The 16585-nt window shown below is 37.0% G+C and overlaps 1 protein-coding gene across 1 annotated transcript in view; it reads right to left on the bottom strand.

The window, feature by feature from the left end:
* Positions 1-3447: 3447 nt before the first annotated feature.
* Positions 3448-16585, bottom strand: part of PYGO1 (pygopus family PHD finger 1) — a 19188-nt gene continuing 6050 nt past the window's right edge. Inside the window, exons 2-4 of the mRNA XM_085303661.1 lie at positions 15914-15922; positions 12289-12374; positions 3448-10481 (exon numbers count right to left, since the gene is read on the bottom strand). Coding sequence (XP_085159787.1) covers positions 9360-10481; positions 12289-12374; positions 15914-15922 — 1217 coding nt within the window. The 3' untranslated portion in view covers positions 3448-9359. The remainder of the gene's footprint in view (positions 10482-12288; positions 12375-15913; positions 15923-16585) is intronic.

The following is a 16585-nucleotide window of genomic DNA, read 5'->3' as shown; positions in this document are numbered from 1 at the left end:
GGGAGCCGCGGCCCGCCGCGGCGCTGAGCGAGGCCCGCGGCAGGGCTCCGGCCGCGGCGGTTCCCTGGCGCCGCCCGAGAAACAGAAACACTGAAACGGGCGGCGGCGGGAAGCGCGCGCAGGGAAGGCGAGAGCCGCGGCGAGCCCCGCCGCGGCGGCCCGGCACCTTCCCGGGGCCGCCCGAGGGCCGCTGCGCCGGCGCCGTGCCAGCGGCCCCCGCGCTCTCGGGGGAGGAGCGCTGCTCGGGCTCGGGCCGGGCGCCTGAGGGCGCAGGCCGTCCAAGAGCGCACGAGGGAGGCGTTCCTCACTTCCGCAGTCCTGTAGATGGCTTAAACCGGTAACCACCATCCATGGGGCTCTTGAGTAACCGCAGCGATGTGAAGGAAGCTCTAAGTTTATATAAGCAGGATTAGTTGACAAAATCCTACTATAGATACTGATCCATTTACTTACCAAAGACATGAAGCAACAYACAGTTCTGGTTTTCATCACTCACACCTAAGCAGAGTAGGAAGGAATGCAACTCTTACTATCCAAGCATCTTTCCGTAACAAGAGAGCCTGTTACTAGTTGGAGAATTTCTAGTAAGAAGTATTAAAAGCTGAGTACTGATTTAGCAATACACTGAAACTTCCAGATGTCCTCTAACTAATTAGATCATCCTTGCAACTTCATGCTATTGCCTTACATAGTTTTGTCCATTTTGTTGTCTTTAATGCAAACTCCAGGGGTAATTTGCGCATTGTTGCTCAAACTTGCTCAAACAAACAATATATCTGCCAAAATAAAGTCTAGGATATAGAAGCAAGCATTTCAGGGGAATGTCAGCTGAAAGGCAAGCCAAACACTTTGGATGAATCTTCAGGTATGCTAAAGTTCCTCAAAAGTATACAATTCCTTAGAACTCTGGAAAAAAAAAAAAATCAACAAGAACCAGAAAAGTCTCACCTTCCCCTTTTTTCTAATGTGGCCAGGAGAGATTAACATTGCACATACCAGTCCAAACTTCTGATAAATCATCTAAGACTCATGTTACAAAGATTTCAGGTTTTAATAGCTCTATCTTCAAGTGGTAGTGGTTACTAAGAGCTGACTACCACTGTTCATTGCTGCAGCATATAAATAGGTATCACAAAGGTTTAAAATTTTCAGAGCAAGAAATGCATTCTAATGGATACGATCTCTTGATTTATCTTCTCCACCCTCATTCACCAAGATCACTATTATCAGCTGCTTGCACGGACCGAAATATCAGATCCGAATTAAATTCCTCATTTCAAAAACATTCGAAGGCATAAGGGAAAAAAAGATCTAACTGAAAGGCAAGGTGCCTTTTATTATTATTATTTAAAACTTGCATGATATGGAACTTCTGGCTAATATCAGACCTGCACCACCAAAAAGGAGTCTTGCTTTCAGCCTCAATGGAAGAAGATGAGACTTCTTGTTTCTAGTTTTGTATCTAGACTTAAACAAGAGGTCTCCATAAGCAGACAGATTTCAGTCTAATAAACAGAAGATGTGAGGGGAATCAAACACTGAGGAAAGATTCTCCATGTGAAGACCAGCCTTTTCTTGTTTTAAGCCTGTCCTGTGTTCTCTTTATTTAATATCTCTTAGTTGTTGCATTCAGAGACAATGAACTTGACACAAATTGAGGCAAGATTAAACAGTGAACTTCTCAACRCCCTTTCTGTGCCATTCAGGATTTTACAGAGCTGTCTGCCTTCTAAGAGATGGCACTTTTTTTTCTAGAAAGTGTCTTAGCTTACTTCTTTCTTTTACATGACTTCACCTTCCTTGCCAACCTCTGAATTCGTCCAGTTCTACTGTATTAGGATTAGAGAGGCTAAAACTGCACACAATAGTTAAAATCTTACTTCCCTTCATTCTAGATGAAGTAACAGAAGAGGGTGTTTTTTTGTTACTGTTTTTGAACCAGGGTGTTAAACAGCAGCATTGGCTAGAATGATTTTAATGTAGTAGTAACTCAAAATCCCCTACCAGTCCAGAACATAGCTGTAGTCATCCAGAATGTATCCTTCAGTTTGCAGAGTTCATTCACAGACAATAAGGACTCTTAGATCTGTTGACCTCTGTCTTCTCCTTAGGCTTTCAAGGTGTTGTTTTAGTTTAATCAGTAAGTGCTACACAGAAGCAGCTTATTACTTATTCCTGACAAAAAGAACATACTGTATATACAACACAGGCCATAATTAGTTACTTGTATTTTGTTCTTGAGTTACAGATAATAGCTCCAGTACATAAGAAAAACAATGTCTCTTTTATTAAGACCTAGATCTCCAATGCAAGAATTACGTATTTCACTTGGAGAAGACTTGCAATAAATGTCACTAACAAATTTCTAGTTAATGTAGCAGATTTTTCTGATATACCACATACAGGAATGGAACTGAAGCAAGGTCTTGGATCAGCTTTGTAAATCATGTATTGATACATACCTGCAGAAACACCATCTATTTCATATGCATTCTACATTGCTAGTTTACTTGGGAAAAGCGACTGAGCTCTTGCTATGGCACTTTGGCAAAATAAACCATATGGCAATTATCATACCAGACTAAAAGTCCATTCAGGATCTTTCTTCTGTTGGCACTAACTTACCAGGCAAAAGTGCAAGAAACAAAGAGATAAAATCCCCCCTCGAAAACTTCATTCTTAAATTGCTATCTCCTCTGCTCTGAAAGATGGAGATTTACATCCCAGTCCAATCTTATTTTACTAATACTCCTCTGGACTTTCTGGCTGTCTATATATTTTCATCTGAGAGTTACCTCATTTCTAATGACTTCAGAGGCTTTAATATATAGAAAAAAATCCTTTTATTAGTTTATATTATCTTTGATTTAATAAATGACCTTTTCCCATCCTTTCTAAATTATCTCCCCTTTCTTTTATCCATCCATATTTTTTAGAAAGAGCAGGAATATATTCTGAGATGCTTTTTATTCCAGTGAACAGAGTTTTGAGTGTGTGGCTTAGGCCCATACTAGTTGCTTTTGAAGATTATCGTTTAGGTAATCACTYTGTTAGTTAACTGTGATAGTTCTGACATTTCAACAAACAGCAATAGCTTAGTATGAATTTTGCAAATCAGAATAGTAATTCTTTGCATAATCTCCTTCCAAATGCAGAAAGATCTACAATCCATGGACCCAAACAATATCTGAACTCTTCTCATCCTCTAAGAAAGAAATAGGGCTTAGGGTGCAAGACCTTTTCTAATCTGCTTTCAAGTTACTCTAAATTAATGGCACTACAGAACAGCAGATGCCTTCAAGAGAGGTAAGAGATGTCTTTTCTGATGAATATGACCTCAAACTGTTTCTTGCCCTGGATTACACCTAATCCAAATACATCCTCACAGGTAAAACATTAGAAAAGTTAATCTATGCATTACATCATCTTCATGAAATCAACAGGCAATTTCCCCACAAAAGTTAGCTTTATTTTAAAAGAAACTGAAACCAGAAAACAGAAAGCAATAAAGTTACATACAGTGCTGGACAAAATCGCCATATACATTTTCCAAGAATGGGTGATTTGTATCCTGATATATCTTATTCTAAAGGGTCAAATATCACATCATTATTAACAAAAAATTTAAATGTCAACAATATCTTAATCGGCTCACATTTTGTACTGTTTGGATGGCAGTAGATTGGTAACTTGCCTTTTTCAACTAGTCTTTAACACTGAAAGGAGAATGCCAACTAGAAATACCAAGTCAGAAGGCCCTAAAGAATACAGTGTCTTTTCTTAAGACCATATACAAAAGCTTGGTGGAGAGACTGGCTATAAAGTAAAAACCCCTCAACAACTACACATTATTTCACATTTCAGGAAAAAAAAAATCATAAAAGGCAAAGATATTAAAGAACAAATATATAAAAAGGCTTGCCTTCCTTAAATTGTATGAAAGTTCAGACTGAGCCCATTCTTTGTTAAACATCCAGGTAATAGCAGATGAGATTAGTGTCTAGGAATAGACATCTCTCATGACTCCAGTCACCGAACTGTCCTCAATACAGCTATTTCTGAGGTACAGTGCACAACCTCTGAGGAAAAGATGAGGCTGAATTAGAAGTTATTTTTGAGAGAAACAGTTTGTTTAAATACAAAAAGGAAAACCATCCTGTATGTTAAACAATAAAAAAATAGGTATTCTCTATGATCTTGGTATAAGCTGTTTCTGAACCAATAAACTAAGGGCCACAGTGAATACTCTTTAAGCTACAGGCAGCACCTCAAAGGGGCTGAACACCATTCACAATTAGTTAACTCAGAACTGATAGCGCACAACACTAGGACACTATGGGACTATTTCCATGTAAAGCAAAATCCAACAAGAAATTACAGAAGTGAATGTGTGTAACTCAAGATGTAGTATAGCACAGTTATATTGCCTTAAGATTTCTAAGTACACTTAATTTTCCAAATTTAAGGAAGAGTCTATTCTAATATAGAAAGCTTCAGACAAAACTTAGCAATTGTAGAGTAATTTTAAAATACATCCAGTTCTACATCCTCCTGCATATATCTAATCATATCCAATAGCTAAAAAAATTACATGTGTTGTTTTAAAAAAAGTGTGGAGTGTTAGAATAGGATTTTCACAACCATAAGCATACTACCATATGTTCGCTCATTTGTCAGCAGATTAATATTAAAGAATTCATACTAATATTATGGCAACAAGATTACAATGCACATAAATGCTGCATGTTCTGAAAGGTATTCAGTTTTAATTATCATGAATTGCTATCATCTATCATACCTCATTCTACGCAAGATACCAGGCCAGCTACCAATCCATAAACAATAATGTTTCATATACTTCATAGAGTAGCTTAAAACACATCATGATATGAAATAATTTGTATTACATAGTAATTTAATCCCTGGCCACAGGGTTAATGTTGGACAAAGTCTGGAAACTTTTTCCAATTTGAATTACATACATTAACTTTGCCACACACCACAGCACTAATGCATGTATTACTTCAGACATGCTCTAATTTAAAATTAAAACAAAAAGCAGTTGCAAAAATACATGTCACCAATGTGGAACACATTCAAGATTGTATAAAAAGTACTGAACTGATATCCCAAAACAGGTATATTTAAGCAGTACATAAGGAAAGATTAGTTTTAATATGAAACAGTCATTTAAGTCACATACAACATGATAAGCAGCATGACTTCCTTTTTAAAAAAAATGTTACACCAATACTTTCACTGGCAGGCAATGTTTTATATATAAATGAAAAGGATATTTTATGCAGATGTGTATTATCTGTATTAAGTTGGAAGAAAGAAAAATGTTAAAAGAGGTGCTACATTTGAACACCACTGATCTTGCAAAAATCTCAAACCACAAAAAGCATTTTACCTAAGAATATCCAAAAAAAGCCACAGGCCCAGAACTGCAAACACTTCGAAATGTTCTTGGCTTTGGGCATGCAGTTCTACTGACTTCATTAAGAATTCTCACATGCTTGAAGTTAAGCCTGAAAGTGTGCTTACAGAATTAGTGCTTAGTCAAAAAAAATTAGAGGTGACAAAGTACGTTCCTGTTTGAGCAGCCCAAAATACAATAACAAAATTATATCCTTGTTTTAAATAGAGCAAACTTATCGTATTACCTTTTACTTCTTTAGTATCTTTCATCTCAAGATCTCAAATAATAACTAAGCCTCTAAACACCGTTGGGAAGTAAACATTAATCCAGTCTTACAAAAGAACAGACTGAGGCACAAACAGTTAACCTGTCCGCCTCAAGCTGCACAAGGGATCAGTAAAACAGTGAGAAACAGGATTTTTGATATCTAATTTCTAGCCTATAAGCAGCACTGCCACTCACTGACACTAATAACAAAACGAGTATTTTAAAAGGGTAAATTACATATTTTCTCATTTAAAACTGGTCTCCAACAAAAAGCAAGTTTGCCAGTATTAAGGGCTGTTCAATCCAGTTTATAGCCGTTTATTTCAGCCTAGAGAGAAAAGGGGGTGGCAGTATAGGCTATACTTCCAAGCATGACAGAGAGCTGTTTAAAAAGGACACAGGCATTTTCCACAAGTATCTTCAAGTTTGTAAGATTTACAAAATCTTTGCAATATTTTGGTGTGTAGCACCAGTGCAGTCTAAGTCACTTAGAACAAAAGAATCACATGATAGTTCAATACAAATTGTTTCATGTAGAGTATACAAAAACTCACCTATTCTAATCAGCCCGCCCTCCCTCCCTCCCTCCCGCCCTTCTATAACTAATTTCTATTTCTACCCAGCTGACATTTTCCTATTACCTTACTATAAGACATGATTGCTGTTTTTCCTGTGCATACTTGAACTACTACTAGTCAATACATCCAGAGAAAAAATGAAGTGTAATTCTCCCTCTAGGTAAAGAATCCAGGTATACCAAGAGCATATCAGTAGGGCAAGCATACTGGCTAGATAACCTTTTGAGATCCTATTCAGTCATATTTCTATGATCAATGTTGTAAGAGTTTTTGTTTTATTTGATATTTTAAAATTGGCATTTACTAATGCCTTCAATATTTAAGTTAATATATTCAGAAAATTCACTGGGTTACAAACCCAACATGGTACCAGTTTAGAAAAACTGAAGTAATTTGTTAGAATAACTTTCACAAATACAATTTAGGCCTTATAATTATATTCCAGTAAATTTTAAGTTCATAAGAACACTATATGTGTATTCTAATGTCTTGCTAACTAATATAGAAAACACTTGCCTCACTTGACATAGAATTGATTGAAAAGATTTCAAGAAATACATAGCTATTTTAAATATAGTGTCTGCTCCAAAATCTTAAAACATTAATTGAACTTCTGAGAACAAGTGTCCTGAAACATCTTCTCATGTTAGGAATGGGCAGCAGGGGTATAGGGTATTGTGACTAGCGTGCTTAGATAATAGTATCATCACCAGATCTTCTGGTGAATTTCCAAATACGGAGACAAAATTCTGATTTGATTCACATTGCTGTAATTCRGAACCAACTCCTTAAGCTTCACTGTGCAAGCTGTTAAAATAGAAATAATTTTATTTCCCACAGGAGCAAACTTACCTAAACAAGGTTTAGTTTAGCTTCTACTTTAGATATCAAGAGGAAATTCTAACTGAAGTCAAATAGTTACTAGGAAAACTACTGAAGATATTTCTTCAGGAGTTTGTGTGGGTTTTTTCTTTTTAAATTTAACACCCCTAACAAAACAAAACTAAGTATAATCTCTGTACTAAACAAAGCAAATAGCGCTGAAAAGAGAAGCCCTGAACCTGCATTACACTTTCTTTACATCTCCATACAGGAAATCCTCAAGATATGAATTGTCTCATTCACACCTTGGACATTATTTCCTCTTTCCTGATGAGAGGTAAGACACAAACAAGGGGGATACTGCACTTAATGTTTCCTTGGCAAAAGATGGTATATAAAACTTGTCAGTATTAAAATAAAAGGGTTATGTATATCTGCAGAAAGAGAAATGCATCTCCCAGGAGAGTTTAGTAATAAAGTAGAGCCAATTTAATTCAAATACAATGGTACCTCTTATTTTTCATTTATTAATATATAAAAGTAGCTTTTATGATAAGGTATACACACACATTTGTATTCTATATAGGCTCTTACATTACTCATCACCACAGATCTGAACACCTTTTATCACATTAAGGAATGTGACTAGTACCTGTAATGCTTGCCATATGATTTAGTTTTCAAATGACTGTCAATTAAAACTTTCCATCAGTGGTGCGTATTATTAGCAGAGCCTGTTATCAGAGTACCACCTTTTATTAAGTAAAAAGAAACAAATAACACCTTCTCTCTACATAAAAATCTCATTTGCAATTGCATATACAACTTTACCAAACTAGCTGCTTAAGCTAAAATGTTCAAGGCTAGATGCTCATCCATATTAACAAAAACAAAACAAAAAAAAGGACCCAAAGAAAACACAGTTATTTGAGATCAAGAATAAGATCAAATTACCCATATTAAAAGAGAATTCTTACAATCACACATGAAGCTCTAGTGCCATTCATGCTTTTTAGTAGGATTTCAAGTTTAGCAAAGAAGCTAAACTTCTGATTATTCACTCCTGATAGGCAGTGAACTCGCATCTCGTAATGTGAGTTGTATTTTTCTTCACCCGAGACTTTTCTTGTTTTTTCCAAAAACTGAAAAACTGGCTGAGGCAGTGGTGGGATTTCAGTTTTAAGACTTTGCTGGCCAATTTATCTTGCAGTTCAGTTTGTGCTGAGYACACTCCTTTCCTTCACACCCTTCTTCATGCCAGGTGGACTGTGTAAGCTCAGAATGACTGAAGCCCTAGGAGATGGGCAGGACTTTCTCTACATTAGTTCATTCACAATTATTGGGCAGCACCAAGGCTGGAGACTAGAACTATCAATGAGAAATGAGCGGGGGTGCATGACTTGACAATGACAACAGAAGCAGAGACTGTATCCTGATGTATATGCTTAAGATAAATGAATTAAGAGGTTACGTAAGCAACCCTAGTTTTGGTATTCTCTAGATTTAAAGCATTGGACTTTGCAATCTTGATCTGACTTTTTAAATGACAAGATATTTTTTGAACCATTTCTAAGTAGTGCAAGACCTTGCAGGAGTCCTCAGCAATTAAGTATTTGCTGAGAAGTCAAAGAGCTCATTGCCTTTTCAAGGAAATATAAAGGTGTGAGAGTTAGTGGGCTTCATTCTGTTGCTAGGCATGAAGTTAAATTTAAAAATAGTGTTAATGAATTGTTTAAAAAGGAAGATTCAGTTATTTGGCATACTAAGTCCTCTATTTATCCCTAAATTTAAAAAAAATATTAGTACGGCATATTCCTCCATGTCACCTCTACTACCTTCAAAGAAAGATTAGCAAGAATATCAGTAATGGACAATCACCAATAATAAAAGTAACGAGCACCTGCAAGTATAGTACCATCAAAACTGAGCACTAAATGCTAGTCCTAGTTAACACACTAACACCAGTGAATAGGAGCTATTCACATAGGCATGTTTCTGCCTTCAACAAAATTTTGAATGCACATCCTCCTTCTGTTCAGATGTCAATTGTTTTACAAGATCAAGTGTTTCTTGTTTCTGATTAAACAATAGAATGCTTGCACATCTAAGAGTGCCAAAACTGAGATGCAAGTTTGAGTGAAAACAGATTAAGGAAAAAAAAAAAGATAATAATAATAAAACAGAACTGATTGTCTGCAGAAAGTAAAATACCCAATTTGTAATCAAACCTTTGTAAGAAGTATTTCAGCCACTACCACCAATTCACATTGTTAGCCATCCGTATTCAATGCAGGTGGTCCTGCAGTTTCTCTCGTGCGCATTAACTGGACATCCTTGTCAGCCATACATGTATCACAACCCCAAACTGCTGATGCTTCTGCTGTAAGAAGGCCATAAGCTGACTCAGTCATACCTGTGCAGATTCGATGAAACCATTTTTGACAAGAGGCTTCACATAAGATGGCATCCTGGTCATCGTTAACTTCATGTGTACAAATTCCACATGGGTAGACTGGTTCAGAGGATGAGTGACCATGACGACTGGGATGAAGGGGCGTTTTGTTGTTCTTTTCAGAGTTGCATCCTTCAGTGCTACCTCGAGGCTGGCGGGACTTACTCTGAGTCCCATTTGAATGGCCAGCATTAGCGTTATCAGCACTATTAGAATGGCTGTTATCCTGATTTACCACATTGTTTCGAGTAACATTTTTTAGGTCACTGTTACCTTGACTCACAATGTCCTCTGTCCTGTGATGATGCTGATGAGTAGCAGTGTTCTGGCTGGATGTTTTGCTTGCACCTTGACTAAAGTCTTGCTTTTGTGCTGATGATTTTGTCTGGTTGTAAGTGCTTGGTGGAGGAACAAAAGAATGGTTTGAATCTAGCTGAGAATTTGGGAAATTTGGATTATTTCCAGGACCAAAGTTAGATGGCACATCAGGGTGAGGTATCTGACTAGAATGACCAAAGTTCTCAGCAGGATTTGGTCTGAAATGTTGACTAGGAATACTGACATTTTGATTTATCTGCCCACCACTATAAGGTGGCTGATTCCCAAAACCTGGGTTATCATGTGGACCGAAGCTGAAAGAGTGGGGTCGACTGAAACCCATTCCCACAGGATTTTGAGGAAGGGGGTGTGGCTGATTTCTGAGAGAGTAAGAACCACCATATGGYGAGGACACTCTGGGCAGCATGTGAGGTGGCATTCTGAAAGTGTTATAGCCCCCAAAACCAGGATAACCAGGATTACTAAAATACGGATTTCCTGAAGGAAGTGGTTTATAAGACACAGTATTATAGTTGTCATCAAATGGATTTGCAGCTACAAGGTGGTCAGAGCTTGGATTCGGTGGTGGAGCATATTCAGATGGAGGAGGAAACGACGATCCCTAAAAATATTTTAAATACAACATTTTAATCAGTTCTAATATGTCCCTGCAAGACGACCAACCACAAAGGTCCTGGATTAGCAGCACTACTGCTGAGAGAACCATTCAGCTGTTATGTAAAGCTCACCACTGTACCCTGCCAGGCTATCTGAAATTTCAGTGGGGAGGCAAGAGAGGAGTTTGGGCCCCAGATTAACAATGATTTATAGTTATGTCAGTATTTTAAGGATTGTGCAGTTGCACAAACATGCTGTTGAAGAAACTACTTAATGTATAACTTGTGTTTCTTCATCTTTCACTAACAAATGAGGAAACAGAAAATAATGTGTTACTTAAACATACATGCACAAAACATTTCAAATGCTTTAAAGAGCAGATTTGGAACATTTTTAGTTTCGTTTGGGGATCAATTTACTGAACATATAACCTCCTAAGAAAACCCACTTCTATGAGGAAATACAAACTTAGAAACACTGATGTTACTATATACCACCCCCCTCTCCAAAAAAAAAAAAAAAAAACAAAAGGTATATAGGAGTCTGCATATGGGAATTTTCTACCTTCTATGTACCAGACGAAGGTGCTCCCTATGCCTTTGAACATTCAGTGATTGTCAGGATGGTCTGGAATGTATCATCAGTAGGTATAAAAATACAAGGAATTTTGGTTACAAGGAATAAACACATGTTTTGGAGCTCAGAGGCCACTTAAATATCATCTGAGTGGCTATACAACAGAAGCTCATTCTAGACTAGCTTGTGGGGARTGTCTAGCCAGTTCACTCTCACCTTTGTCCCTGATGCTAACTGTACTCATATAATATGCATTTCACCCCAAGTGCTGATAGCAAAAGACTGAAGAAACATTTTTCCCCTATGTTTCTACWGTTCTGCAAGTTTTGAACACGGTAAGAAGAGTCAAGAAACAGATCTGTGTTCTCTTTGCAGTTACCATCGCTCCAGAGCAGCAAAAGAGAGATCTGAAAGGCTGAAATTATCTCAGAGCAGGTTTCACCACAACTATTTTAAAACAAACCAAAAATTAAGAAAACAGATCCACATCTAAATGGAATCTGGAAAAGCCTAACAGAAAGTGATTGTTTGATGTAAGTAAATAAAATTACTCTCATTGGGCAGTACAAAATTAACAGACTCTCTCAATCATAAAGCTGAATGAACAAAAAAGAAAATTCTGCATTATCGGTCTCTAATTGCTTTAGATGTTTTGTATCTAGGCTTCCTTTTCTGGAAATAGCAACTATATAGAATGTCAACTATGTAGACATTCACTGGAAAGGAGCCGAACCTGCAGCACAGCTTTTGCTTGAAAAGCACTAGGAGAATATGCCAAAAGTTTTGTCAAAGTATTAATAAACTGTACAGATCCATTAGCCATATTAGCCATTACATATATAGGAGTAAGAGTAAGAAGAAAAGTAGTCTTATGGCAGCTAATCATTTTACAGAGATGTCTACCAATGGCCACAAAGTCATTAAAATAAAGTCTGTCTCAGAATCAAATCCATATGGTCAAATACAGTCATTTCAGTCTCACTGTGCTCCTCCCTTCATAGGGCTTTGGCAATCTACAGAGGCCTAAAATAACTTTGGTGAGCATAACTAGGATTATAAAGTTTCATAAAAATGACAAGAAAATGGTGATTTGAACTTAACATTTACATAAACTATATTTGAGTAATGCTTCTATTTGTGAGAATGGACTGTTATTCTGAACAGTGAGATAGTCAYATTAGCAACCAACATCCAAGTACACTATTAAGAAATCAAAAGAACCGGAGACAATTTACCTGTGTATTTGCTTTGCGCTTTTTCTTATCAGGGCTTCCAAGCTGTACTCCTGGTCCTCCTAACCCATCCAATCCACTGTCACCACCTATAAAATTTCAATCAGTGCAATACTGCATTAAATTTCCTCACAGACTATTTTAAATCTTTGTCTGTCATATCAACAGACGGCCATTACAAATACTGAGCTTTTATTAACTCTGCTGCCTTGCATTACCAGCTCTCAAGGAGCATACCTGGAGGTAAAAGGTAGCATATTTCATATACAGCTATCTGACACCATTAGGACTCTAACATCCAATTCACAATCATTACAGTTAGAATAAATATTTCCATTTACTTTATGTTCATCAGTCCATCAACTCTTAACATCTCTTCTTCACTAGTCAGAAGTATTTCTTATTTGCATAAAACTTTCCATGCCTAAGATTCTCCACCTTACACAGACATGGCATTCATCACCCTCATTCTACCAACCCACAACAGTATGTCACAATATGCCGAGAAGGAAAAAGCAAACAGCAGCAGATCTATGAAAGAAAACCACTGAAAACTTGCCATATTGTTTAGACAGATCTCCAGTTTATCAGATCTAAATTTCTTTAAATGCAAGACTTCATCAAACAAAAAGACACCTGCCAAAAATAATGAGACAGTTGCACTTAAATCCTGCCCTCCTGTGCAGAAAACTCAGAGTAATTAAGCACCGCTGCTCTGGCACAAAAAGAGATAAAGAATGCTCATTTTACAGATCACTTGATTTTACTTGGAGCAATACAAAGAAATATCTATCCTTGACATGATACTCATCTCCATCTTTCAAAAGAAAGAGACAAACTCCCAAAGTTGTGTAAGTCATGATTTTCAATTTTAAAAATCTAATAAGAAAAAGAAGAGATTCTAATACATTCCTCATTACCCTGGTAGGTTTGCCTTTGCGGGGTTCAAGCCAATTTGCCTTCATTTGGGAATGCAAAGACGACCCCCTGAGACAAAGTATGAAAATCACTTTCAGACGACATGAAAGCAACACATTTTAAGATATTAACATCATTACGTTAATAAACTGTGATTATAGTTTTCTCCGGGCCTATTAAAATAATAGCTTCTTTACTTTAAAAAAATCTTTATATAGAAAAACTATTCTTTGTTACWGAGAACAGTAAAAAGTCAGCAACATAACCTAAAAAACGTAGTATTATTTGTTTAAAACTCATATTGAAAACACAAGTCAAATGTTACCAAGATACATGCTGCTGCACACATGGGTTTCTCTTTACTACCAAAAAGAGCCTGAAGATAACTGTGAATTATGGATAGTATTACACAAAGAAGCATAATGTATAACATTAAACAGCTCTACATTAGACAAGTATTCCCAGTAGATAGTTAAACCAACTTTAGGACTGTTCAGTGAAGTAACATCAGATCTCCCACACAGAGAAAAACTAGACCTATCATATACAAACTAAAATATCCAAGAGTTATTTCAAATACTGCTGATGAAAGGAGGCCTGTAACTACTATTGAGATAGATTTTCACTCCTAGTATTCCTGCCCTACACACTTCTTTTTGTTGTTGTTTGGGGTGGGAGGGGGGAAKAATGAAGAGGTTTCAGGGAAATTACCAGTCCTACCTGCAATAAAAATCCAGCTCTGCCTCTACTTCAGTAAATTCTGTTTAGCTTTGGCTGTTGCTGTTAAAATTTRATCTCATTTTTTATATGTGTAATTCCCAAAGCATTTCATTACGCATTCAGAAGATAAATGGACATCCCAAATCAATAGTTATCATTACTGGCAAATTTTAAGCCTGAATTTCAAAGACCATGGCACAAAGTCTTGACCATGTTCCAAAAATAAATTCATGTTTGAGCATAAGGTATCACAGTACAACCTACCACCAGGGTAACTGGGGATTACTCTGAAACAGAAGTCCTTTTTGCCTTGCTTTAGAATGCAAAACTCTGCATATATTTTAGAGTGCTATGAAGCACTGCAACCCCACTAATATAGATAAATAATCACAATGTAAAATTATATACAAATGTCCCTTAACTTTCAACCTGATAAGTAATAATCATCTGCTTGATAAACTCTTAGCTCTAAACTGTTCCCACACTCTCCATCAGCTTGTTTTCTAGGATTCTTCACTTCATGCAGTTGTGAAGATGGGGATTCACAGTACTGTCCCTTTGAAGTTTTCTCCTGTTCCCTTAACTCTGTACTGTTGATAGCAAAATATTACAAATATATAAGTTTCTTATAATTAAATTCTACAGCTTGTAACACAAAAATTAGTAAGTTTACAATCAAGTACAATGCTGAGGACAATATGAAAGTGCACACTGTTTCCCATTACTATATCTTAAAACTTTTATAAAATTATGTATACATTTATTCTAATATTTACATGCATACATATTTGAAGGATCAGATCTCAAAGAATTTCAGGGATAATTCCCAGTGATTTCTGTATGGATTACTTACATGGGTAAAGCCACTCCTAAGCCTAGGTTTGCAGGACTAGGTCCTATATCTGAAAACGAACAAAGCTTTCGTATTTTCAATTCTCACTGTGTGAGGCCAATGATTTAAGTTAGCCCTATGATGTTATGTTTTCCCTATGGATTTTATAATGATTTAATTTATACATGAAAGGAAATTGAATGTTAGTCCTAGCATACCTCCAAAAAAAGAGTGAATAAGGGTTATTTTAATGCAGCCAAAATAAACTTTTCTGAAAGTCACTTTTGGTACCTACCACAGAGACTTTTCATTGAAATAGGTACTGAGCATTTTAGAATGTTGTGATATTTGCACTAACTGAGCAAAAAATTATTTTATCATCTGAAACTAGTTTTCCAGGAAAAAGAAATATGTTCTTTTTATCTGAAAGATCATATATATATATATATATATATATGAATTTAAAGATACAAACGTGTATTGAGTAACTATTCCTCTTTTACGTTATGGCTATTTCAGCCATTTGAGTTTGTGAAGTTCAGTGATAAATCCAATATTCTCTTCAATTTCACATATGCATATAAACAAGATAGACATTTCCAGTTTTAGTCAGGAGAACTGAAGTTTGCAGCTTAGTTTACACATGAACAGATGATGATTTTGCATATAATATATGCTGTGAATAAACAGTCGACCTCAAACTTTCGACAAAGCACAGTCGAAAAAGACTATGGCACCCATCCTGTAAAAACCTTGAGAGGGGTTTGTCAGCAAGTATGAATCTAAGTAAGAATGTTTTCCCAAGATATATAAATGGCCAATTATACTTTCTTTTACAGACAGTAAACTAAAAGGAGTCTAATTTTAACCAGGTTTAGTAAGCCTATTCTGTGGCCATGATCCTGTAAACAGTTTTGATATTAAGCAGTAATCTCATTGTACTCAATGGGTAACTCAGGCATGTGAAACTCTGATGTGCTTAAATATTTCCAGAATCAGGGCTTGAGAGTGCAGGAGTTTAATGAATCCCAGTCTCCTTTGTAACACTGCTGCATGTTTTCGTTCTCCCATTCTCAAGGTTGCAAACCAGCTGTTACTAGATTAGTTTTAGAAAAGTGAACTGCAAAGCAATGGCAGTATGCATAGCAGAATCCTCACCTTTCCCCACTTAACCCAACCATAAAAAGCTTAGAACATCAAGAACAATAGAATTCCAGGGGTAAAGCGGGAGCTGAGAAAAAGAGAAGCAATAAATACCAGGTTTTATCATTTTGTCACAATTTTCACCCAACTAAGAAACCGACCATCTTCCATTATTTCATTCAGAGATACATTTCTGCTTTTAATCATTGTAAGGATACAACTACCATAGTTGCTACTGCCCTTTAAAGTCCGTTGTGCAGCTAAAATCAGGAGAGATATCGCGTATCAGCCCTTTTCCCGATGCATTTCAAAGAAATGCATACTCCAGAGCTCACTAGAGCCTTACAACAGCACCATTAATAAAAGGGGAGRGGGGGAGGGAGGGTAAAATTTGCGGGTGGCAAGAAGAAAAAAGGGAACCCCGACTAAAATCAAAAGCTAGACAAACATTCAAGGGTGAAGGAGTGAAAACCCAAGTGTAATTTATGGGCTCTGCATCAAAACCACCTCGGACATGTGGCACAGCCGCCGTATTCCCTTGCACCAACAGTATGCACGCTGCATACTAATAGGCAGCACCTCCCGAAAAACAAAACGGCGGTCAGCACGCAGCCGCCCGGCCCCGCGCCCTGGCCGAACCCGAACCGACGCCCGAGTTTGGCATTTCGAGGCCCGGCGGCGGGCGCC

Source organism: Rhea americana, unplaced genomic scaffold, assembly GCF_003343005.1.
Source record: "Rhea americana isolate MKP2758 unplaced genomic scaffold, rheAme1 scaffold_2, whole genome shotgun sequence".
Classification (NCBI taxonomy): Eukaryota; Metazoa; Chordata; class Aves; order Rheiformes; family Rheidae; genus Rhea; species Rhea americana.
Note: the sequence above shows the minus strand (reverse complement) of the source record. Positions and strands in the feature narration are given on the sequence as shown.